This window comes from Nannobrachium achirus (assembly GCF_963921795.1).
Source record: "Nannobrachium achirus genome assembly, chromosome: 12".
NCBI lineage: Eukaryota > Metazoa > Chordata > Actinopteri > Myctophiformes > Myctophidae > Nannobrachium > Nannobrachium achirus.
Window position 1 is genome coordinate 46,618,622 of NC_137832.1, and position 24,981 is coordinate 46,643,602.

General features: G+C 40.4%; 1 protein-coding gene across 1 annotated transcript; it reads right to left on the reverse strand.

Annotated features, from left to right (window-relative positions):
- Positions 1 to 8,993: 8,993 nt before the first annotated feature.
- On the reverse strand, positions 8,994 to 24,441 carry psat1 (phosphoserine aminotransferase 1). Its single transcript, XM_080738149.1, has 9 exons — positions 24,312 to 24,441; positions 23,074 to 23,134; positions 22,556 to 22,625; positions 21,452 to 21,657; positions 11,401 to 11,573; positions 10,698 to 10,867; positions 10,228 to 10,356; positions 9,958 to 10,095; positions 8,994 to 9,379 (listed from the first exon to the last, which is right to left on the reverse strand). The coding sequence occupies exons 1-9, from the start codon at positions 24,366 to 24,368 to the stop codon at positions 9,277 to 9,279; spliced, it is 1,107 nt and encodes a 368-aa protein (XP_080594275.1). The 5' UTR covers positions 24,369 to 24,441; the 3' UTR covers positions 8,994 to 9,276.
- Positions 24,442 to 24,981: the final 540 nt, after the last annotated feature.

Below are 24,981 nucleotides of genomic sequence, written 5' to 3' on the forward strand. Positions count from 1 at the left end.
CTTAATGCACTGCTGCTGGTCTCTCTTCATTCATGAGCCTGTCAGGATCACACAGAGATACATGCTGTCAAATCATTGCACACGTGCTGATTTTTCATTCTTCTTATTATTGTGAAAGCACATACTGTACATATAAAATCCAGTTCTAATTTGAGACCTTACCTCTGTTCACCACTGACATTGTCTTTACAAGTGCCTATCTCTAACTCTGGGTATAATTATTAAAATAATATATGAATGTCAAAAGAATATCTTTCTTTGGGAGGACAGAAATACGAATATATATATATATATAATATATATATATATATATATATATATATATATATATATATATATATATATATATATATATGAATAGGACCATTATAGTAGACCACTCCACAAATAATGCTAAATGTTTTAGGTTAATTAGTGTTATTACATAACCAAGCTGTAAAGTGGACCCATTCAGCCTCTGCAATAGGCTATCCATGTGGTATCATAATGTTATTTTTCATATTATTCACTCAATGTCTCGCTTATGGGAGACATTGATCCAGACAATTTATTGGCTGGATCATGGTCGCACCAGGCCACGCCAGCAGGGTATCACGATGTACCACGATGTGGCTGCTCCGGCCCTGGCGCATGCAGTCCTCACAGGCGAGGCTTCCCACCACATATTTCTGGCAGATGCCCTTGCCGGATCATTTCACCCAACACCGTTCCACACAAGGGGGCAACGGCAACCCCATAGGCTGACAGGTCAGGACTTCGAGATGCATTTCAGGGCAATACAGGAGTTCATCACATCTCCCATAAGCAAGACATTGAGAGAGTAATATGAGAAATAACTACCAGTAAGACTCCCTAATCGGGAGATAAGCGATCGTCAGGTCACAGTATACACAAAGAGGCCTGTAAGTGGCATTGGTTCCCCCCACAAGTTTGTACGACAAACGGTTGATGAGTAAAGCCAAATAAAGATTTGGCCAATCAGAGGAGGGGGCGGGGCAAAGTTAAACCAATTAAGGTGAAGGACTCTTAATGAAGTTAATTGACACCACCCACAAGTGTGTACGACAAACGGTTGATGAGTAAAGCCAAATAAAGTTTTGGCCAATGAGGGGAGGGGGCGGGGCAAAGTTAACCCAATGAAGGTGAAGGACTGTTGGAGCAGCAGGAGTCGATGGTCCCCGGGAATTCCCAGTGAGCAGCCCAGTTGGGGTGTTGATTTGGTAATTTTTGCACTATTTGGCGGCGGTGGCAGGGGGTCCGTGGAGGTCTGGGGGTCCTGAAGGTTGTGGTTTGGCAGGCAAGGAGTGTGTGTGGAAAATTTCACATGGATAGGGGCAACGATGGCAGAGATATGAGTAGGGCAAAAGTGTGACGTGACGTGACAGACAGACAGACAGACTGACAGACAGCCGGTGGAGGTTTTGATAGTAACTGCGACCTGATGGTCGCAATAAACGTAACCCTGGTTATTTGAGTATTATGAGTGAGATGTCTTGCCGAAACACCCTCCTTGGTTGATATGCAAGGAAGGAAAAAAAACATATCAAACATATAATTTTCCGAATGTCTGAGTGAGTGTCTGTCTGTCTGTCTGAAACAACGTTTCTCCTCAGTGGCTGGAGCAATTGATCTGAAATCGCATCACCATTAGCATATGAACACACCTAACATAACTGTGAAGCCCGTTTGTCACTTTCACAAATCATAGGCTGTATATTAGCATTTTTATGGTGTATCTACTATCTATTCTGCATCTAGCATGAGGCATATCTATTCTGCATCTAGCATGAGGCAACATGTTTAACCAGCTCTGTGTGTGTGTGTGTGTGTGTGTGTGTGCAGGCAGGCGGGTGTGTGTGCAGGCGGGCGGACGGGCAGGCGAGCGGGGGGGGGGGGGGGGGGGGGGGGGGACACAGTATCTCTGTAGCCATTAAACGAAACGGGTGCACACATCCCATAACCCACACACTGCACATCATTTCGGAGCTCATATATTTGAACGGGTAAGGGCTAGTCTTTAATAACACAGTGGCCATGGCAGGCCTTTATGTAGCACAAAAGGGGGTGGTACCCTGCTGACATGGCCTGGTGCAACGCCAGGGGGCGCTCTCTCATGGCGTTGCACCAGGCCATGTCAGCGAGGCATGGGTTACTTTTGTAACCTACAGTTTTCCACAACACAACAACAAATAGTCATGTAGCCTATTTGAAATACCTACCTGCCTACCTCTCGTAATGCCCACAAATGACAATCAACACACTTGCACTTCGACTGTGATTCCTCAAAGTCTCTGCAATGAGTGGCAGGTGTAGCAAAATGACAACAGAGCACTCAAATCAATGGCACTCCGCCGCTAATGAATGACACGGCTAATTGCGGAAACGGCTTGTTGCTCTTTGGTTTAGATAAATACTCAGACAAGTGAAGGGCTTTAATTATCCCCTGCTTGTTTGTGCTCGTGTGGCGGCAGCGCGCTGCTGCTGCTACACTCGAGATGCCTGCTGGATGAGATGAGCTAATTAAGAGTGATTCTCCCCACTCCGTAGTCATTAATAACATAACAGCAATTAAGACGAGCTGGTGGAACACGGCACATTTGGTGCTAACAAGATTAGCCTTGCGGAGCCATGAGTTTAAGAGAGAGAGAGAGAGAGAGAGAGAGAGAGAGAGATAGATAGAGAGAGAGAGAGAGACAGAGAGAGAGAGAGAGAGAGAGAGAGAGAGAGAGAGAGAGAGAGAGAGAGAGAGGGAGGGAGGGAGGGGGTGGGGGGATGCATTGAGAGAAAAGGAGGGAAATGTGGCTGTGAGTGAGATGAGGGTAGGTGGATATATTATACTGAATCCTTTTTTCTTTAGACCCCAAATGAGACCTTGACCTTGGGAGCAGAATGCTATCATTTAACCTACTGTATGTTGGTACCGGTAGCCTACTGAACCACGCAGTAAATCGTTTCAAATCTTAACGCAAGTGTAGGTGATGACAAAAGAAAATGTGAGGCATAGTAACATTGACATTGAACTTTGACCTTGGATGCAGAATTCTGAAACACAAACTTGTTCAAGCTATCTTAGTGAACCCTAGCATGAAGTATAATTCATGGTGGTAGTCACTGGTAGATATAGGACCTTGGAAACAGGACCTTGATAAACATATGCCTACTGAAGTAGGCATAGGCGTGCAACCACAAACTATATATCCTGAGCCCTCCTACCAGCATGCTTGCAGTATGCCCAAACCGTGTTCTGTTTATACATGCTGGGCCAAACCATGCTCAAAATGGAATTGCAATTGGATTGGTTAAACACATCAACTGTGTTCAATCATTCACTGCAGAAAAGGCACGCACGCACGCACATGCGCACGCGCACACGCACGCACACACACACACACACACACTACAATAGACTAATACAGTTTAATGTACTTCAACACTGTCCATGTCTTTATCTTTATGAATAAATCATAGCCTACTGTATTTGTTTATCACAAACTTCACCATCATTATAAAGATTTGAGAGTGTGAAATACACTTACAAATCCAATAATGGTTGATTGATCTTTTTTTACACAGTCCTGCAGTTTATTGTGGATCTACAGTATGTACGGGAGAAGACATACCAAACAGTTCAATATGTCACATTTTATTTCCACATCTGTCACGTTCTGTGAAATGCAAATAAACCCCTCCTTAACCCTTGTATGCCCATATATGTCCTCAATATTAGCCCATAGTTTGGAATGCCTATATATGATTGGACATATTGTGTGAGTCTCATGTGGTCTATAACATAAGACATCTATAATGTCAGATGTCAGTCATATCCAAACCATATTTGGGAAAATATTTTGTTCACATTTTGTCCAACTTAGACAACCAACCGCCGACCGATTCACACTGGCAAATGAATTCAGTCCTGTGCGAATTCCATCCTGCACAAGGACGCTTCTTCTCCCCTAGGGCGTCTTACTGGTAAGTAATGGATGTTGCTTCAAACTAACTTGAACCCCAACGTCCTTAGTCTGGGTGGAACATTTGCCAAAAATAGCAGATCTACAAGTTTAAAATGTGCTGTGATGTGAGCTAGATGGCTATTTTTGGCGAAGAGATTTGTTGTAGATGGAAAAAAGCAGTCCAAGTACAGTTGCAACTCAAGTCCATTTCAGTAAGACTAGTGGGTTTAAGTAGTTAATCCTTGTTCCATCCTCCCATCTCATCCTTGCGGAAGGATGATGCGAGGAAGTGACACGAGTGAGGGACACAAATCGTAATTTAAGAAACAAATTAAGCATGAGTGAAGTGAAGTGTAAGTAAACATATGTTTTACAGTGAGTGAGCCGACAGAGCAGAGAAAGATGTGGGCTGAGGAAGGAGAGATTAGAACAGAGAACTCCTGCACTCTGGATACAAACAGAAACCATTCTTTCTTCTTTCATCTTTTATGCGTGACTCATTTTCAACCAATATAAATGAGACATTTGCAAAGGACATTCAATTACACGAGCTCACAGAATAATGACAAACTGTAGGCAAGGGAGAGATTGTGCATCTCTATGAGATCTCTCTCTTGACAAGACTCAATCAGCTCCACTAAAGCCTGCCTCAGCTCCCTCTGCCGCTGTCACCCTACTTTTGTGTCGACTAATCTCCACTGTAGGATGTAGAGGAGCCATTTGATATTGTCTTCCCCGGTGTTTTTCATTATCGCCGTCTTACCACGGCCTGCTGGTGGCATTACCTTGACATTAGTGGGCTTGACAGGATGAGGATCACCCCGCAATCCTGTCACAGCCTCCCATCTCTGCAGCAACCTTACTCACGTTCCAAAGCCCCTTGCCCATTTTCTGTTCTTTTTCACCCAAATTGTTTTCCCACCTTCTTTGAAGGAAGAGAGCCAGGGGTGTCGCACCAAATTCTGGGCCCTGGAGTGAGTACAAGGATTCACTGCGGGCCCCCCATGAATGTTCTTCTTATGGGGGAGGGGGTTTAAAGAATGAAGGACCAATGTGGTATCCAACTCACACACATACAGGAGCCTACTTCCACATTTAAATGGTAACTCATCATCGTTCATTATGCACATTAAAATATATTGTTTTGCCTATCATCATTGTCGACAGACTGCACAGCTGGATACCCACTGTTAAAGGCCAGCTGACTCTGATATTCCCTGTTGCACATATTGTATATCAATGTATCCATTGGCAATATATGTACTTTCATGCATATATTCACTGGTGATAGATTGTACATTTATTGGTATAGAACATACATACCCTATATGAATTAATTCAGATCATAGATATGTGTTAAACACTAAGTCTGTATATTAGACCTAATATATTTGTATTTGAACCCATTCTTACCATACTGTACCTCTATTCTGTGTGGCCTTCTTACTGCTGTTGACACTGAGAAAAACTGAACCGAAACATAAAATAAAGCAAAAAGATAGAAAACATGGTGGTTCTTGCAACCTCCAGAAAGATCTGTCTCTGCTCTTTCTGAATATATTGGGTGCATCCCTTTTGCCCTACTCATATCTCCGCCACCGTTGCCCCTATCCATGCCAAACTTTGCACACACACTCCTTGGCTGCCAAACCACAAACTCCACACCTCATCTCTCACATGGCCCTCTTCTAGCGCCACCATGAGGCCGATTCTTGCAAAACACATTTTTGGAAACTGATCCTACAGATTTTGCCCTAAAATCACACAAAGCGGTACACAGTATCTCTAAAGTCATGTCATCAACATGGATCTGTCCCATTTCCCATATTCCCTCCAGATTGGCTACCATTGCTTCTAAAGTTTGTGTATGCGACCTGGCGGTCGCTTATCTCCTGAATAGGGAGTCTTACTGGTTTAATTGCATCTTAGGCAATACAGTAACAGCATATTTGACACAAATTGACAGGAATGTTTTCTTGTAAATGAGAGAAAGTAAAGGAGCCCTCTTTTCCTGTGAACATATAAGTCTTACAATGTCCACCTAAACTAAAGGTATGTTCAGAGGCCTGTATTTCAGTATTCCTTTAGGTGAATCCCGCTCTATTTGCTGAAGAGTGAACATTCTCAAGTTTATGTGCTTTTTTGTTACCTTGCCTTCCCCTATTTGGAATTTAGCTAATTCTGCTTTTTCTCAGAGATTGTGGGTCTAAAGTCTAAAGAATAGCAAAAACTCACGCACCTTGAAGATGAGAGAGAAAAAAAACATGTCTGTTTGTTCTATACTTGGGTACAGGTATCTCAAGTAGAAAGTACTTTTCCTGAGGAAACAGTGTGGGATTGCTAAAAATGAATGAAATAATTGATAGTATTAGGTATTGATAGTTATATAAGTCAATAAGTGTTAAAGGATTTAAAGTAGTAATGTTAAAGGTTTAAGGTTCTAAAGCTTTTAAAGGTTGATGGTTTAAGGTACTAAAGGTTTAAAGTCTCTAAAGGTTTGAGGTTATATAGGTTTTAAACGTCTATGGTTTTAGTAAGCCATTTACCATGAGAGGGAGTGGGTTGTTGGCTGATTTACCACTGTTTCAGGGTTGTGGCACGAGGCAAAGCCGAGTGCCAAACCCTCGAATGGTAAATTGCTTTTCTACCACTTCTACCATATAAATGAAAGAAAACACAGTTGTAACTTGCAAGGAGGCGCATTGATCTTGGAAATGTTACAACTGCAACACAACAGTGGGCGGGGTCCATGAGCCAACTCAAGGTTGTTGATTTACCACTGTTTTAAGCCAATCAGAATCCAGTATCTGAACATGTGACCACAAGGGTTAGGGTTAGAAGTGGTAGAAAATGGTGTTTGTTTTGTTCAAAGTTTTTAAGGTGTTAAAGTATTTGTAGTGTTAAAAGTTTTGATAGTGTCGCCAGTGTTGAGTAGTGAAAACTTTTGTTTTAGTAGGGTAAAACTGTGGCTACTAGGGTCTAATAAGTGGTTTCTAAGGTCTAATATGCAGTTCTAATTAATATTGCTATGGGCTAATATGTTGTTGCTAGGGTCTAATACGCAGTTGCTAAGCTGCACTGTAGCTACATGGCATTTCCCCATTGAAATGAAGGGGATTTTCTTTAGAAATTAGTGAAAAGTTAAATCTCTAAAAGTACAAATGATTTAAAATGGTGGTGTCCTAAAGTCCTAAGTAGGCCGAATGTTGTAGAGTTGGAACAGAGTTTTAGCTAAAAGACAGAGACTCTGAGAAATAACTTTGGTGGACATCCCTGTCGGTTCATTAAATAGTTTTTTAAGTAGACTAGGTGGGTGTTCCAATTACTGGAGTTACTGTTGCTGAGGAGAGGATGAAGACTTCCAATGCCCTAAAACAAAAGTAACCTTGAACAATAGTGGCTGTCAAATAGATGGGTGAGAAAGCGAACAAAGAACCCCATATTGCAGGGGTTCCCAAACTTTTTTGGCTCAGGGCACCCCCATAAATATTTTTTTCCTCCGAGGCACCCCTGCATTATATTCATAATTTTCACTCCCAGCACCTTATATTAGCATATTTTAGCGATTACGTTGCAAGGAAATGTTGAGATAATAGACATTTTTGGTTAGAACTGAATGAAAATACCTTTGTACTTTTAAAATGATACATATATATTTTTAAGTGTCCAAATAAATTCCAAATATTATCAAATTATCTCGCGGCACCCCTGGACTGCCATCACGGCACCCCAGGGACCCACTTTGAAAACCCCTGCCATATTGAGACATGAAGAGACATTATATCATGGCAAGGAATTCATAACATCAGACTTAAAGCTATATTTAATTCCAGCAGATCAAAAACTGATGTAGACTACTACAATGACATTATTTAATATAAAAGAATCATTTTGTATACTGTATGAAGTTCCTTCACAGTTGGTGAATCTTTTGATTAAAACAGTTTTTTAAGGATTTCTGCTTTATTAATGAGCCTTTTTCTTGTGCAAAGCTCCAATATCCCCCCCATGTACTCTGTGTCACTGCTGACCCCTACTGGCAGGTCTTGGGGAGGCTGCCTCAACATTAAAGTCATGGTAATAGTAATGTAATGGCCTTTGAATAAGCTGATTGGAGTACTCCCGCTTCTAACGTTTTATTATTATTAATAATATAAGACCATTTGAGGAAGAGAGTCAACAAAGGGACATGTGTGCTTGTACTTGTAGATCTGCAATTTGCTATAAGTTTGGGTCCAGGGCTAACATCTAAGTTCTCTTTTGGGTCTTGAGCTAAAGGCTTGAGAACCAGAACCACTGCAGTAGATTACTTGATTAGGTGAATGATAGTGAATATTCACTATCTAATCATCATGTTGTATCTGTAAACACTTAATACTTTTAATGTCTTGAACAGAACACAGGTGAACAGCTGAAATAGCAATTAATTGATGTTTGCATAAATTCAGTTGTCAGAAGATGGGAGAAGAGGAAAGCATTTGTTAGTTGTGAACACCATCTGTGTAGGGATGAGATCAACGCGTTGTGTGTGTGTGTGTGCGTGTGTGTGTGTGTGTGGGTGCATGTACTGACGCCCACAGTGGAAAAACAAATATCTTTTAAGTGCACTCAGGGGATAATCAATGAACATCTCCAAAACATTGTAGCAAACATTCCCCTCACTTTCAACAAAAAAAATATTCTTTGACAAACGCTGCCACCTAGAGGCAGAAAAGTGGTGGAGGATCACAATTATAACTTGTCAGCAGAAGAAAATTAGTTAAGTCTCATAGAAAATGATTAGTTTGAAGTCTCATTAACTTTTGACCACCACATTGCAATATTATGTATGTCAAGTAATTAAGTTTTATGGCCAAGTGTTGTGATTTGCTGATTATACAGTGTTTTGAGTCACAGTGACATACAGTAGGCTACATGTATGTCCACAGCAGCATTACAACATTTTGACACTCCATTCAAGGCTCAACTGAGAAATAAGTGCACTATGTACTACTAAGTTAGATTTTATTGGAATGTAATTATACTTTTTTAACAGGTAAAACAATCTATGTACATTAAAGCAATGTTAGTTAACAAATCCCGTTCCTTCTACATACAAACCGAATTAACATTACTGACCATGTAGTGGTTTCATATTTTAGTAGCAAAATGATTGAACAAGTGTTACAAAACATCTTAGCAGGAATGTACAGTATCTTGTAGATCCAACATGGATCCTAAACTAGACAAACCAGAAACGACTTTAAACTTTACCGTAGTGACAGAGTTTCACAGTGTACGGTAAAAATTCAGGTATTGTAGTGACAGTCAGCATGGTCTGCTTCTACTGGTGCTCCTTAAGGAATTCCTTCATGTATGTGGCCAAGGCTTGGGCATCATCCAGTGTCACAGCATTGTACAGAGATGCACGAATTCCCCCAACCGACCTGTAGGTGGAGAAAGACTCCTTTTTGGTTGATGTCCCTTGCCTGACTGCTTTGTAACAAAACAATGCAAAACAAATTTGTATTCAGCAGCAGTCGGTATGAACACCAGAGCCTGCTGATGAATGCTAAACAGCTAATAAGACTCTTCAAATGATTGTACAACATGGATTAGTTGCGGCAATTATACCTGCATAGTTGTTATAGTAGTTATTTTAACAGATTTTGTATAAAATACACTTACACAAACCTACAATAACTCTGACGTTGAGTAGGGAGTAAATTATACATTGACTGTATAGTTGCTGTGCACACTGAACATAATCCACCATTAACCCCTTGTCCCATAACTTTAGCTACAGTAGATACCTGGATAGAAATCGGTCAGACAGAAGGTTGTGTGCCAACCTTCACCATTCATGTTTGATCTTTTGATCAAAATGTTGAACAAACAACATTAAAAAAGTGGAGCAGAGAACAATAATGACTTTATTTTTTAAAATTGTTTGTCTATAATTATGCCATTTGTCCGTAGGATATGCATGAACTATAATAAACATTTTACTGTGTGCAAGCCTCACCTGTGTCCTTTCAAAGATATCATTCCACGCTTGGACGCCCCATCCAGAAACTGTTTTTCCAAAGCCTCATCCCCATCTTTCTTCCCCACACGAAAAGGCACATTCATGCGGCTCCGACATGGCATGTCAACTGGACACCTGTGTGAAAAAAAAGGTTCAACAAGCAACAGTCATTTGTCGTTTATTGCATACAATTTAAATCACCCATCACTATCGCACAGTGATAATCTAATCATTGAGGAAGTATTAAGGAAGGCCTCCGATACTTACACATAGAATCCATTGGAAGCATTGATGATGTCATAAATCAAAGAGGACTTCTGCTTGTTGAGGTTCTCCATGGCAGCTGTGCCTCCATTATTCTTGATCCACTCCAGGACCAGCCCCATGATGTAGATACTGATCATAGCATTATGAAAAAGGTAAAAATTACAAATATACATAGACACATGAAACAAATGACACTCTGCGAATACCGTGTGACGTTGTTTACCCCCCATTTTACCATATATAGCGGTAGTTGTTTATGAGTTCAGTTACCCGATTTTCAAACCATTGAAATCTATAACAAAGCCATTACATTTTTATTTTTTATTTTTAATACATGGCCTTCAGAATTTTCCTAATTTCCTGAATAACTTACTTTAGGGGAAATGCGTGTGTTGTTTTTGCAACAATACACAAATGTGTAAATCAAAACTAGGTACTGTATTCAATATCAATGACAGCAGCATGTTTACCTGAAACAAGGAGGTGTGTTGTACAGCGAGTTGGTCTCAGCTTGCACCTTGTAGTCCAGCACAATGGGACACTCTTTCAGGGAATGGCCTAACAAATCTTCTCTTACGATGACCACGGTTACACCAGCACAGCCCACATTCTTCTGAGCACCAGCAAAAATCAGCCCGTACTATACAAGAGACACACACACTTTACTAATGAATTAAGAATGAATGAAGAATCATTTACTGACATAAGCATCTTTCATTTAGGCTAATGAACCCATTACAAAATTCAAACTACAAAAGCACTGTCGAGTTGACCTCGCATGTAAAGGACAACGTTTGGCCCCATAAAGTAATCCACTGTTGTCACGTGGTCAAGTTTAATCTTGCCTTTGATAGTGACCTTTCAAACCAAAAGTTAGTCTCTTCACGGCAATCAACATCTTTACAGCCAGCTTTCCTCATGGCTATAAAAATATGTTCACTGTAGGTGTACTGGTGTAGTGATGGGTCGTTCATGATTGATTCATTCAAAACAACTAGTTCATTGCTGTGAACAGGATCGAAATCGTTCACTTCCTGAAACTGTACGTTCACGCTGACATTCATGCCCCCAGTTGTAACAAAGATAGTGTTTTTCACTAGACAATTGTGCTGGTGAACGTGAACGGATCATTGCCGCGAACATGAACAAACTGCCATTCCAACCTCAACTCACCTTTGACACATCCACCGGCCGGGACAGGAAGTTGGAGGACATGTCGCTGACTAGAACAACTCCTTTTGTGTCAGGGACGAAGTTGTATTCCACCCCATGGACAGTCTCATTACAGCAGTAGTACACATAGGAGGCCGTGGGGTTCAGAGTCCAACTGCTTTGGTCAGGGATCTCTGGGTGAAGAACAGCACAATGGTCACACAACAAAACAATGGGTATTATCTTGCTTCAGTTAAATGCTCTTCTGATGCCATCATTATTTTAGTTGTACCCCATATCCCTGCTTACATTTCTGATTTCTGCCTTGTCTTGAGATGTTTTAAGATCTACATTGCCATTTTAAATTAACCCAAGGCAGACCTCATGCTAACCATAAAAAAGAGAGAACACAAACACACTCGTCCTGACAAGGGTTTCTTACTTGAAAGAGAACTCTGGATCTTTTTCTGGTTTACTTTTGTGGCTAATCTATAAGCTCACAACCCAAAAATGCGTCATACGATTTGGTATAAAATAAGGCATTAATTTATGGGGAAAAACAACATTGCAATTTTAAATATTAAGATACACACTGTGAGCTTGTAGATCGGCTATTTTCGCTACTTTTCTGTGTGTCATTGTCATACGACGCCGCATAAAATAGAGCATTCGTTTGTGGAGAAAAAATAAACATAAAAAGATGAAATATGGAGATACAAGGTTTATGTCCCAACCATTCTTTCTTGACCTTAAAAAAGGGACTGAAAACGTAATTAAAAAGGGGGGCAAAAAAAAGTCAGTCACTGATGTCCTTCTGTACATTAAGGAGGTCATTCTGTACATTGAGGAGGTCAATAGGCTACATGTGGCTGCCATTTTGTTTCAATTAGAGACATTAGGTACTTTACATAGAATGTCTCATCTCACACTATCCCAAGTAGCCAAAGTGCTACAATACTGCTCTTGGAACTATGTTCCACTATAGTCACATTTTCCTAAACTGTAAGTTTGCATGAATGAAGCAGTCTGTGGCAAACAAATTCCCCAAAGCAATCTGTAACATTAAACTTAACTGGTCTCTTGTAGCTTCAGCGAACAGTGTGCTAGGGTTAATCTCAGAAGGTCCCAAAATGTATAATACCTCCTTCCCAAATGCTATCCCTAATTCGCTAATTGACACCATTTTGTCTCCATGACTGGGAATTTCTAATCATACAGTAATTTCTTTGGACAACATTTTAAAAGAACAGGAACACAAACTGGTTAAGGTTATAGATGAGAGTGCTTTAATTTGAGTGAAAGCTAATACATCATGCTCTAGGCTGAACCTAATTCAATTTAAAGTTATATATCAATTTCACTTATTTAGATGTTAGAACCTTCTAAAATACACCCCAGCATCACAGATTCCTGTAATAAAGGTCATATGTCTCCAGCGAATATGACACACGTTTTGGTCATCAAATCATAATTATCTTTAAATTACATCGGAGTAACTCATCTACTCCCGGGTCAACAATCACCCAGTGGCGTCAGTTCAGAAAAAGGTAAGGTATGGCAACATGACTAGACACCAGTCATGTTGCCATACCTTAGCAACAGGCATGATGAAAAGTACATTTTTATTATTTCCCCCTGTAGCCAAGGTATGGCAGCTGCATACCCCTGCATACCCCTGCCATACCCAATTGACGCCCCTGCAATCACCCGCTATTTTAAAACCAAACTACTTGGCCAAGACGTACTAAATATCTACTAAATATAGCTTACAAATTCAAACACTCATGCCAATTTTGCAAGATGTAGTTTACAAACCTCTGTATACAGTTGTATTCGTTATTACCGTCATCTTTTGCCTCTGTATAAAATAGCCTCAAGTCGACCGACTCGACCCGGAAAGGAAACAGTTAGCCAAATAGCTAATAGTTAGCTCACAACTTTCTACTACTTCTCTTTCATCTCAATCGCGGTAACGTCCGTATTTCACTATTGGCCGCCCACTCGCGTTAATAGTCCCCTCAAATAGTTGTCATCTACAACGCAAATCAAACAGTATAGGCCTACACCACGTCATCGCCTCACCAATACTTTATTAACGTCTGTTTACATTATATGCAGTGAACGCAACCATTGTCACCAGATTCTATAGGTCAACATTTGCGGTGTAACAGCCCAGTACGTTCTCTCACACACACACACACACACACACACACACACACACACACACACACACACACACACACACACACACACACACACACACACACACACACACACACACACACACACACACACACACACACACACACACACACACACACACACACACACACACACACACACACACACACACACACACACACACACACACACACACACAGCTTGACATCAACAGAGAGAGACAGGGAGAGAGAGAGAGAGACGGTCGGGATATTTTTTACTTTTTAGCATGGTGCAGTCCTATTCCGCGACAAACTTCACTGCCTCCCGGCTCCCGGTACCAAATGGACCCGGGCCGTACCATACGTGCTGTGTGTGCACGCACGCGTTTTTCCCCTTGACCATGATAATTGAAGGCGTCAAAAAAGGAAAGTCAGCGATATAAAGTATTTTTCTCTCTTATATAATAATGAATAATGAAAGACAGAAATACCGTAATGTGTCAGAATAGAAAAAAAAAGTGGTGTGTGTGGTGTAAAAAGAAAAAAATGAAAGACAGAAATACCGTAATGTGTCTGAATAGAAAAGAGGAAAAAAAATGCATGTGTGGTGTAAAAGGTACTCAAATGTTTTAAGTAAAAGTATCACTACTCCTTCACAATGATCAATGGACACTAATGGTCGCCACTCGCCAGCAATACTTTTGCGCCCCATCATTTAACTATGAAAGAAATAATGTCAATCGCCAGATCATGGTCGTTGTGCTGACTAGAGGTCTTCGGACCTGCCCGAGATCCGAAATTACCCGCGATCCGAACCGAACCGAGCCGGGTAACGGGGCCGTTTTCGAGCTTTTACCGCGGGGCGGGCCGGGGCCGGGGCCGTCTGCCCCGGTTCCCCGGGTATCTCCTGTTACCCGAGTGGAGCCGAGACAGGCCGAGATTGAAGTGAAAGTGAACGCAACAACTGCACCAAATAGATAACGCCACACGATGGCACTAAAGATGCAGCATGTAATCTGTTGCATTGGTTGTGAGAACTGAGAAGTAGAACTCACTCAGTCACAACAACACTGACTGTATCAGTTGGATTGTTATTATTATCAAAGATATTAACGTAACGTTTTGGTTAACGGTTTACAATGGAGTTGTCATTGCGTGTTGTCATGCTCTGCAGAGCAAAATGGACACTCAAAGCAGAAAGATATAATGAACAACACATGCGACAGAAAACGATAGCATTAGCATTGGCTAGCCAAAGAAGAAGGAATAAAAACATGGATTTATTTGTATTTACAAACTGTCCGCATTGACTTACTGGTCTGGGAAAAGATCATCTTTTGGCGAGAGCGAGATCGAGGCACAGCGCCGCTGACAGCAACAGCAGCACCGTGGCGACGTTAGGTAAGAAATATGTCTGATACAACTCTTAATATAATAACGTTGGCATTCTTTCATTTCGGGGCGACAGGTTCGGGTCTCGGATCTCTCGTTCTGCTCGGGTATCGGATCCAATTTTTCTAATAACAGGCGGGGCCGTTCGGATCGGATCCATCACGTCTCGGGGCTGATCGGGTAACGGTTCTCAAATTCCAAATGATAGACGGGGCCATATGGGTCCGGGTCCATTTCCCCCGGGTCCTTTTGGGTTCGGGTAGTTCAAATTGGACCCGTGAAGACCTCTAGTGCTGACAGACACACAGACAGAAAGTTCACAAATGTTTTGCTTAAGTAAAAGTATCAGTACGGCAATGTAGAAATACTCAGTTACAAGTAAAAGTCTGCAATTCAACATTTACTCAAAAGTACAAAAGTATTGCTACTGCTCCCACAACAAAGTCACTATGAGAGTGGATTGCTTTGGCAATGTAAACGTATGTTTTCTCATGCCTTTGAATTGGATTTCCCAATTCTGCCAATGCATTTCAATGAGCATTTCTACAAAAAAAAAAAAAAGAAAAAGAAGAAGAATGCTCCATTGTCATTGAAACACATTGGCAGTGGGGAATCCACTCTCAGAGGTACTTTGGCAGAATGTCCCTTTTCAAATATAAAAGTATTTTGAAAATAGCAGATATATAAACTCACAATGCATCTAAAGTTATCACAGCATAAATGTAGTGGAGTAATAACCATACTTTGTACAAGTAAAAGTCTGGAATTCAAAATTAACTTGAAAAAAAGTACTCAGAAGGCATAATGTCCATTTTAAAATATCAAAAAATATTTTGCAAATAGCAGATCTACAAGCTCACGATACTGCATTGTAGAAATACTCTGTTACAAGTAAAAGTCCTTTCATATCACCAGTGGTTTGAGGGATACCAGTAGTGCCCCTGCTATCTTATTTCTCAATATAGGTAGTATATTAGAGTATAGTGTTGCAAACACTGAAAAAAACAGATGTGTTTAGATCTATTTCTTTTTGCTTTTAAATCTCATTTCATGTGTACATTTCCTTGATAAATACAGGGAAATAGGCCTACATATATTTTTAAAACCTTTTGTCCCTTGATATTTCACTTTCAAAACATTTTTGGATCAATTCATCATCTACTCAGCTTCTACCTTTTGAGAGACAGTTTTTAAGTTGCTTGATTCAGATTTAGATATTTGATATTTTATTAGACACACCCCTTTCTATACAAACCCATTGTAACTTCAAACCACTTTAACCATGATAAATTCATCGCAAACTCATACTGCCCTCCTTTTTCAATTAGCCTTTTCAATATTATTATTATTTTATCTTATGCATAGATTAAAAGCTGCCGTTTCATTTGCTGTGATGTTGAAAGGTAACACGTGTGAAATCAAATCAGTGGTGGAAAAAGTACACACATTTTATGCTTAAGTCAAAGTATCAATGAGCAGAGTGACATCAGCACAACAGAACAGTTAACTTAAATGGGACTAATAGTAGGTTGTCAGTAGTCCGTGTCCAGACTGTCAGACTGTCCACTCTTGCTGTGTGTTAGTGCTTCCGTTTTTCCGCCTCCGGACAGCAGGATAGGGGAGAGCCTATTCATTCACTTCACCAATAGACTATCCAATCCACAGACACTGCAAACAGGGCAACGTGCTGTAGATTCATCTCTATTCTGGGGTACACACCATGCTGCCGCAACATGGCGGTGAGGGCCGCGCAGCGGCCCGAACTCTAGGATTTTGCGGCCCGAAGGGCCGCAAATTTCTAGTTATATACATTTGTTTATTATAATTTATTCTACTTTTGAGTGGATCAGGGTGTTTATATATACTAGAAGCTGGGCCGCCCTTCGGGCGGCCCAGCGTCTAGTCGGCGACCTGGCCAACTCGGAACAATGTAAATAGGGAATGAATGCCCCGCCCTTTAATGCAAACCCCATTATACCTGTTTTCATAGGACCCGTTTTGACCATTTGTCTGCCTGTGTCCATTTATGCCCATATATGGAGATATCTGTATCTGTCTGTCTGTCGGTGTCCATTTTATGTCCATATATGGAGATCACTGCAGTTATAGTTCTGGGTCCATTTTATGCCCATATATGCCCATATATGGAGATATCTGTCTATCTGCGTCCATTTTATGCCCATATATGGAGATCTCTGTATCTGTCTGTCTGTGTCCCTTTTATGCCCGTATATGGAGATCTTTGTGATTCTGCATCCATTGTATGCCCATATATGCCATATATGGAGATATCTGTTTATCTGCGTCCATTTTATGCCCATATATGAGATTTCTGTCGCTTTTTCAAATAGATGGTCAAAACGGGTCCTATGACAACAGGTATAATGGGGTTTGCATTAAAGGGAGAACCGGCACTGTGTCTGCAACACAGTCGGAGGCACAGACAGATACAGAGATCTCCATAATGGGAATAAAGGGACACAGACAAACAGATGGAGGAGGAGACAAACTTAATGCAAACCCCATTATACCTGTTGTCATAGGACCCGTTTTGACCATCTGTTTGCCTGTGTCCATTTATGCCCATATATGGAGATATCTGTATCTGTCTGTCTGCGTCCACTTTATGCCCATATATGGAGATCTTTGACCATCTGTTTGCCTGTGTCCATTTATGCCCATATATGGAGATTAGGGTGGATCTTAAATTACCTTTTTTAGATTTTCTTGAGTCTCACCCCCCAATTATGTTCCAATGTACAAAAAACTGCTTTGGTTAAAATTTGGTTGAATTTCAAGCATATTTAGAGGTAGCTCAATCAAGTCAAAGATTGTACCTTTTATTGGTCAAAATCGAATTGCACTGCAGGCACATTTAAGTTATACATTACACATTATTCTTATACTAAGCACAGAAATTATATTTTTTAAGCTTACAAATCTAAACACAAATCTGATTACATGTTTGTCATATGTCAAACCAGAATTAATGTATTGTAGGAAATAGCAAAGCAAAGAATGACAAATTGCTATTTTTCATTTAACGTGCACAATGACATGTCTTTATTGCACACTCTTCAATCATACTCACAACACACAACAAGTACACAGCCCCACTTCCTTGTTTACCCCCAAAAACCCCGAAAGTCACTGCAGTATAGCAATTCAGTAGTTACTGATCAATTAAAGTTTGTTTACGGCTATCGGGATACTTGTGCCGATGGTTCTGCACAATTTGCAGCAAGTATTGGAGTTGGGACTGATCTTTAGTAATGACACCACAATATTCTTGTATTAGGTCAACCCCACGCTCTGCATGATCATTGACAACATTCATTGCCTTCGCTACAACCAGAGCTTCTTGGTAGTCTACCCTGGGCTCCCACTCATCGGGATCAACGTCAAGGAAGTCATCTGGGAGATCCATCATTTTGAAAAGCACTTCAATGTTCTTCCTTGCAATTGTTCCAAGGTCAACAGTAATTCTCAGTTCATGATCTTCATTTCCATCTTTCATGGCTCTCACCATCAGCCTCTTCGTTTGCGCGCTCACTTGACTGTCAAACAATGCAAGTCCGACAATCTCTGGAGCAAAATACCATAAGTGATTGGAACACTTTTGAGAAGCAGCTTTAGACACCTCAGTATTTATTGATGAATATTCCAGCAACGATTTTAACAGCTGCCAAGTAATTTAGTGGAGCGCTGACAGCAACAGGTGCCATCATCCATGCCTTCACATAATTGCAAACTGCAAAAATGCACAAATCCATGCATGCTTTTTCTTCCCTGAAGGTCAGTTTGAATTGGCCATGAAACATCCAGATCTTCATACAATAAATAACCTTTGCCATCCAACGGGCATGATGGGTAGCTCCTGGAGCTCTGAACCGGATACCTCGAGCAGCGAGGTATCCGGTTCATCAATAAATGCTGAGGTGTCTAAAGCTGCTTCTCAAAAGTTTTCCAATCACTTATGGTGAACAGGGGCATATGAAGAGAATTACTGTTGACCTTGGAACAATTGCAAGGAAGAACATTGAAGATTTTTTCCAAGGTGCTTTGAGTGGGAGCCCAGGGAGGACTACCAAGAAGCTCTGGCTGTAGTGAAGGCGATGAATGTTGTTAATGATCATGCAGAGTGTGGGGTTGACCTAATACAAGAATATTGTGGTCTCATTACTAAAGATGAGTCCCAACTCCAATACTTGCTGCAAATTGTGCAGGACTATCGGCACAAGTATCCCGATAGCCGTAAACAAACTTTAATTGATCAGTAACTACTGAATTGCTATACTGCAGTGACTTTCGGGGGTTTTGGGGGTAAACAAGGAAGTGGGGCTGTGTACTTGTTGTGTGTTGTGAGTATGATTGAAGAGTGTGCAATAAAGACACATTGTGCACGTTAAATGAAAAATTGCAAATTGTCATTCTTTGCTTTGCTATTACCTACAATACATTAATTCTGGTTTGACATATGACAAACATGTAATCAGATTTGTGTTTAGATTTGTAAGCTTAAAAAATATTATTTCTGTGCTTAGTATAAGAATAATGTGTAATGTATAACTTAAATGTGCCTGCAGTGCAATTCGATTTTGACCAATAAAATGTACAATCTTTGACTTGATTGAGCTACCTCTAAATATGCTTGAAATTCAACCAAATTTTAACCAAAGCAGTTTTTTGTACATTGGAACATAATTGGGGGGTGAGACTCAAGAAAATCAGAAAAAGGTCATTTAAGATCCACCCTAATGGAGATATCTGTATTTGTCTGTCTGCATCCATTTTATGCCCATATATGGAGATCTATGCAGACACGGTGCCAGTTCCGGAAAATCCTGATGTCAGACATCAGAATCCGAACCTTTCGTGCTGGTTCCAGAAAATCGTGTATCGGGTCGGGTCGAGGCCGAGCACTGCACTACCTGCTGCGGTGGGGAACGCACGTGCCGAATTTGAAATAGGGAATGAATGCCCCACCCTTTAATGCAAACAAACCCCATGAATGCCCCACCCTTTAATGCAAACCCCAATATACCTGTTGTCATAGGACCCGTTTTGACCATCTGTTTGTCTTTGTCCACTTATGCCCATATATGAAGATCTCTGCACACACAGTACCGGTTGCGGAAAACTCTGATGTCAGACTTTATGCCCATATCTGGAGAACGCGCGTGCCGGTGGGAAGAATTATGAATGATGTCACAATGACTCAGCGCTTGCGCCGATTTCCTCCGGAACAGCCTGATATCAACAATCAGCTCCGCATAAGGAGATTCCGAACGTTTCGCGACGGTTTCGGAAAACCGCGAGTCGGGTCGGGTCGAGGCCCGGCACTGCACTCCGCGCGGCGGCGGGGAACGCGCGTGCCGAATCTGAAGCCGGTGGGACGAACGGTTCTCGAGATACGCGGATTACAAACAAACAGACAGAGATTTGTCGCATTTATAGATAGATATAAAAAAATATATATATATATATATATATACTTTTGACATATTATGGTAATTGGATACCTTTGCACCTGTGTATCAAAATCAATAAATACATAAACTGCCCACAAATACTTTGGAAGCGTAACCTACGGTCGATTATTACACTCCTTCAATTTCCAATTGGTATTGTGTTTTATTTTATTTTTTATCGTTTACAACAATAAAACAAGGTATAACTTGTAAGAATTGTGCAATTGTGGAATGAGTAACACAGCTAAATATGTGGGGAGTGCCTCCAAAACATTTGCCAGAATCACTCAATATGCTTAATCATTTTTATCGTTGATTAGACACCTTTACAACGAGGTATAACTTGTAAGGATTGTGCAATCTGAGAGGTGTGTGCCAGTCCACAGGTGTGAGTGGCACTTGAGCATCGATCCTGCAACTTTGACATCTGTCTTTGGTACCGTTGTGCAAATCTTGCCTCTAAATTTCTGGAAGAAAACCTATGGTTCCTCAGTGAAGCAAGGGTGAGGAACCTTCTGCTTGGGGTGTTGCCTTTCTTTGACTTCAGTATCACAGTACTTCTTGGTTGTCCTAATTTTGAAAATAGTTTCAGGGTTGCCTGACATCAAATAATGCTGCTACTCTGTGTAACGGAACACCAGCTTAACTTGCCCTTGCTTGCCCTTATCCTGAAGGTACAAACGTGGCATCTTTCCATGGATCAGTGTTGCTGCTTGGAGCATGCTGGCAGGTCGCTCAAAACGATACCACAATACCAACAGAAGCATATTGGGAGATTTTGGTAAAATGGTGCTACCCACATGTGTTCCTCATTCCACAAATGCACTATCCCTTACAAACTGTACCTTAAAGGTGACTAATCAACAATACAAATTATATAAAACACAATAACAATTGGTATTACTGAAAGGGAGAAATAAATCTCAGAACTTTTTGTTGGCAGTTTATATATAATTTAAAAAGAAAACATCATTGGTCTCTATTTATGTGCATGGATAGGATGCACACCGATGTACAATATACAAACACACAGATACATTGACTTACTAGTGTAGCTGTCCTGTTTGGGGTGGACAATGTTAACCTTGCCATATTTCTCAGCTTCTTTTGCAGCTTTGGATGACCAGATGCCTGTCACAATGTAATCAGCACACTTATCCTCCTTCAGGCCAATCAGGTTGAGGGGAACAGCACTGAACTGTGCAGATCCGCCTCCTTGCAAAAACAGTACCTTATAGTTGGCGGGGATGTTACTGTGTGCATAAAACATCACCATTGAAACATTATTGTTCAGTAAGTTATTAATAAACATGGTTAAATGTATCAGATTTGGCACATCCGAACATGGCTGTCTGTGAACCCGAGCTGAACCATGCAAGATGAAGAATATAGTCTTGTATAGCCAGATGAGATTGCCACCTACTGATATTTCTGGTGACATTGAAATTAAATGCAGTGGCTAGAACAGCACAGCAGCAAGTATGGCCGCTAACAACCTATGGCTATAGAGTAAAAAAAATATATATATCACCATCCCAATATGAGGGACAGCCTCTACATTAAATGTAGCTGTCACAATCAATGTCACCGATCATCTGGTTTAGGTGGATTAGACCAGATTAAATGCCAACAAGTTGTTACACTAGTATACCTATCATACCTAGTTCCACGCAGGTGTCACGCATTGAAAACAGCTGATCTAAAAAAAGATTGTTGTTGCCATTTTTGGTATGCACTGCACATACTGTATATTTCACTCATGACAAAGCAATGTTAAAACTGTATGTGTAATAAAACAATCAACACTTACAGACTACAGTAAACATTCAGACTTCCTTAATTTCCTAGCGCCACACATTTCTGTGTCACTTATCTTATATTATTTCTAAATTACAACAAAGCCCCTTTAAGAAATTAACCACTTTCAACCATGTTATAGGCAGGATTCTCCCAAAATTGTAAAAAAGAGAGAGAAAATATATCTATGTAAATCTACGTACAAGCTCACAAAGTAACACAATGTGAGCTTGTAGGTCATCTTTTACAAAAATGTATGAAAGTATAAAATATCGCATGGTAACAGCTCAAATAAAGGATACAGAGAACATGGATTATTTTAATAGTGTTTAAGATAGCAACTGAAATACTCACAACAACTCTCTCAGAAGGTTCTCTGTTGTGTTCAGAATTTTGTTGAAGTCTGATGATCTGTGGCTCATCTCTGTATTGTACAAAATGAATGGCATTTCAATGTAATATAATATTATAATATTTATATATAATACAACAATCTTTATTAATGGTTTAATTTCCCCTTTTGGATAATGTACTTTAATTGTTTACAGTAGAATGGAGATCCATCAATAAGCCTTGCAGTAGCTTTGCTGTTATGAATTGGGGCATTTTGTATTATAACATTTTCCACACAACCTCCCTAACCTCCCATTGCTGACAAACAAGAAAATGTCTTCAACATGCCTCAACAGTAGAATGAATGTGATGTGACTTTGGACAGGAAAATATGTTGAATTGCCAGTGCATGCTGATGAGATACTTAATGTAAGGCAAAGCATTTTTAAAATGCACATTAGAATACTTTGTGTGAACTGATTGATAAACAATAAACTACTCCAGTACTTGTCTGGAACATGTCTCTAGAATATAATTACCAAGAACACTGATCCCAGTTCCACTGTAGTTGATGAGTTCCTTCTGCGCTTGCAGCAGCACCTGCAATTACATAGGCCTGTTAACTTACAGTAAATTAGGCTATTACACAATTTCTTCTTATGTGTATACCAGAGTCATCTGGTGTATACTATTAAATTAGTAACATGCTGATTTGAACAATGAAGTGGATGGTAGGAGTATATTGCTGCAAAGGAACACATGAATATAGGAAGATTGGGCTGGCACCTCAATGTAAAATTGGCAAATTTTTCAAAAATGTAAAAAGAAACGCAAAGAATTTGGGAAATGGTCTGAAATAATGTAAAGTAGGCTACACATGATTTTAACATGCATGGTACATCACTACAAGAATTACATTTAGGCCTACCCTTTAACTTCTTAATGAGAATGACTGGCTAGCCACAGGTTTTGAAGCAATTTGAATTCCTTGTAGAAATATTAGGCCTTAAATAATTTCAAAATCATATCTACTTTACATTACTTCACAGTTCACATCATTTTCCAAACGTCCTCTTCTACCAAAAAAAAACAGTGAAAACAACTATACAATACACTGAGAGAGCAGTGAGTATCCACGAATATTTACTTTTAGTATATTTTGAGTAGGCCTACAGGTAGACTACTATGTATACAGTGTTATCATTGATACTTTTAGTACTTCTTCCAGCACTGTGTGAATGTGTCTCACTGACAGGCATAGTTGAAAGGGTTTTATCCTGCCATCTAGAGGGTACATCTAGCGAGCACAAAGGAGCATTTTCCACATGAATGAATGAGGCTGATGCAACTCAACACACTGTTTCAGCAAATATGCAGGGTTGCAAACGCCAAGTCGACAACTTTACATGTCGTTGTCATGTCACTAGGCATCATCACAATCGCAGAAATACAAATACACACAACATTATATCCTATGAACGTGTAGAAATCATTTAACGACATCTATAATACTCTACTCTTGATGAACATTTGTATGTCACTTAGGTTGTATCGTACACAAAGCATGCAGATGAGGAATATCAGAAATCTAACGCACACAAAGGATGTAGCTGCAAAAGAAATCATCTCCTGGCTATAAACAAACATACATCATGGATCAATGATTTTTTTTTTTGCACTGAAAACCTATCCATGTGCAAACACATGTAGCCTAGCTGTGCTCCATCAAACTATATTCACCAATGGTGAATCACCATAAAGTTTGGAGCTTGCTTACGGATTGCGGGAGTTTTGCAGGTCCAGCGCCAAAGTTGATGGTTTGTTTCTGCTCCATGGTGACAATGTTTATTGTTTTGTTATTTAGCTTTCTGTACGGTGGATATACAGTAGCCGCTGTTCGATTCCGTGGTGCGAATGACCCAGATTTCTCATTCGCTTTCACTCCACCAGTGGCAGTAGCGAACTGTAATTTAATGTTCCTGCACTGTGTAATGTGTATGTATGTGTGCGTGGAGGAGCGAGCCGACTAGAGTTAAGGAGGAACCGGAGGAACCCCATTTCTCAGCCTGCTTCATCTGATTGGCCAATATCTCCAGTGTCAAGACAGTCTGTTTACATTGTTCTTCGGTGGAGGACGGCTATGATTGGCCCACGCCATGATGAGAGAGAGAGAGCGAGAGAGAAAGAGAGAGAGAGAGAGAGAGAGAGAGAGAGAGAGAGGTTGTTTGATTGATTGATGTAATACTTTATTAACAGTTAAATGGTACAGTGCTACGATTATACAATGATGCTAAAAGGATAACACAAAAGGCCTATTTCCATTGTGGTCCTGCATGTGAATTCAATTAATCAAGAGTGAGTGAGTGAGTGAGTGAGTGAGTGAGTGAGTGAGTGAGTGAGTGTGTGTGTGTGTGTGTGTGTGTGTGTGTGTGTGTGTGTGTGTGTGT

Bases quoted from the DNA above. Each gene is read 5' to 3' on its own strand.
- psat1 (XM_080738149.1), bottom strand. From the start codon at position 24,368: ATGGAGCAGAAACAAACCATCAACTTTGGCGCTGGACCTGCAAAACTC. The intron at 10,357-10,697 runs GTAAACATGCTG...TGCTATGATCAG, and splicing joins AACACACCTCCTTGTTTCAG to TATCTACATCATGGGGCTGG. The intron at 9,380-9,957 runs GTGAGGCTTGCA...CTCCACCTACAG, and splicing joins ATATCTTTGAAAGGACACAG to GTCGGTTGGGGGAATTCGTG.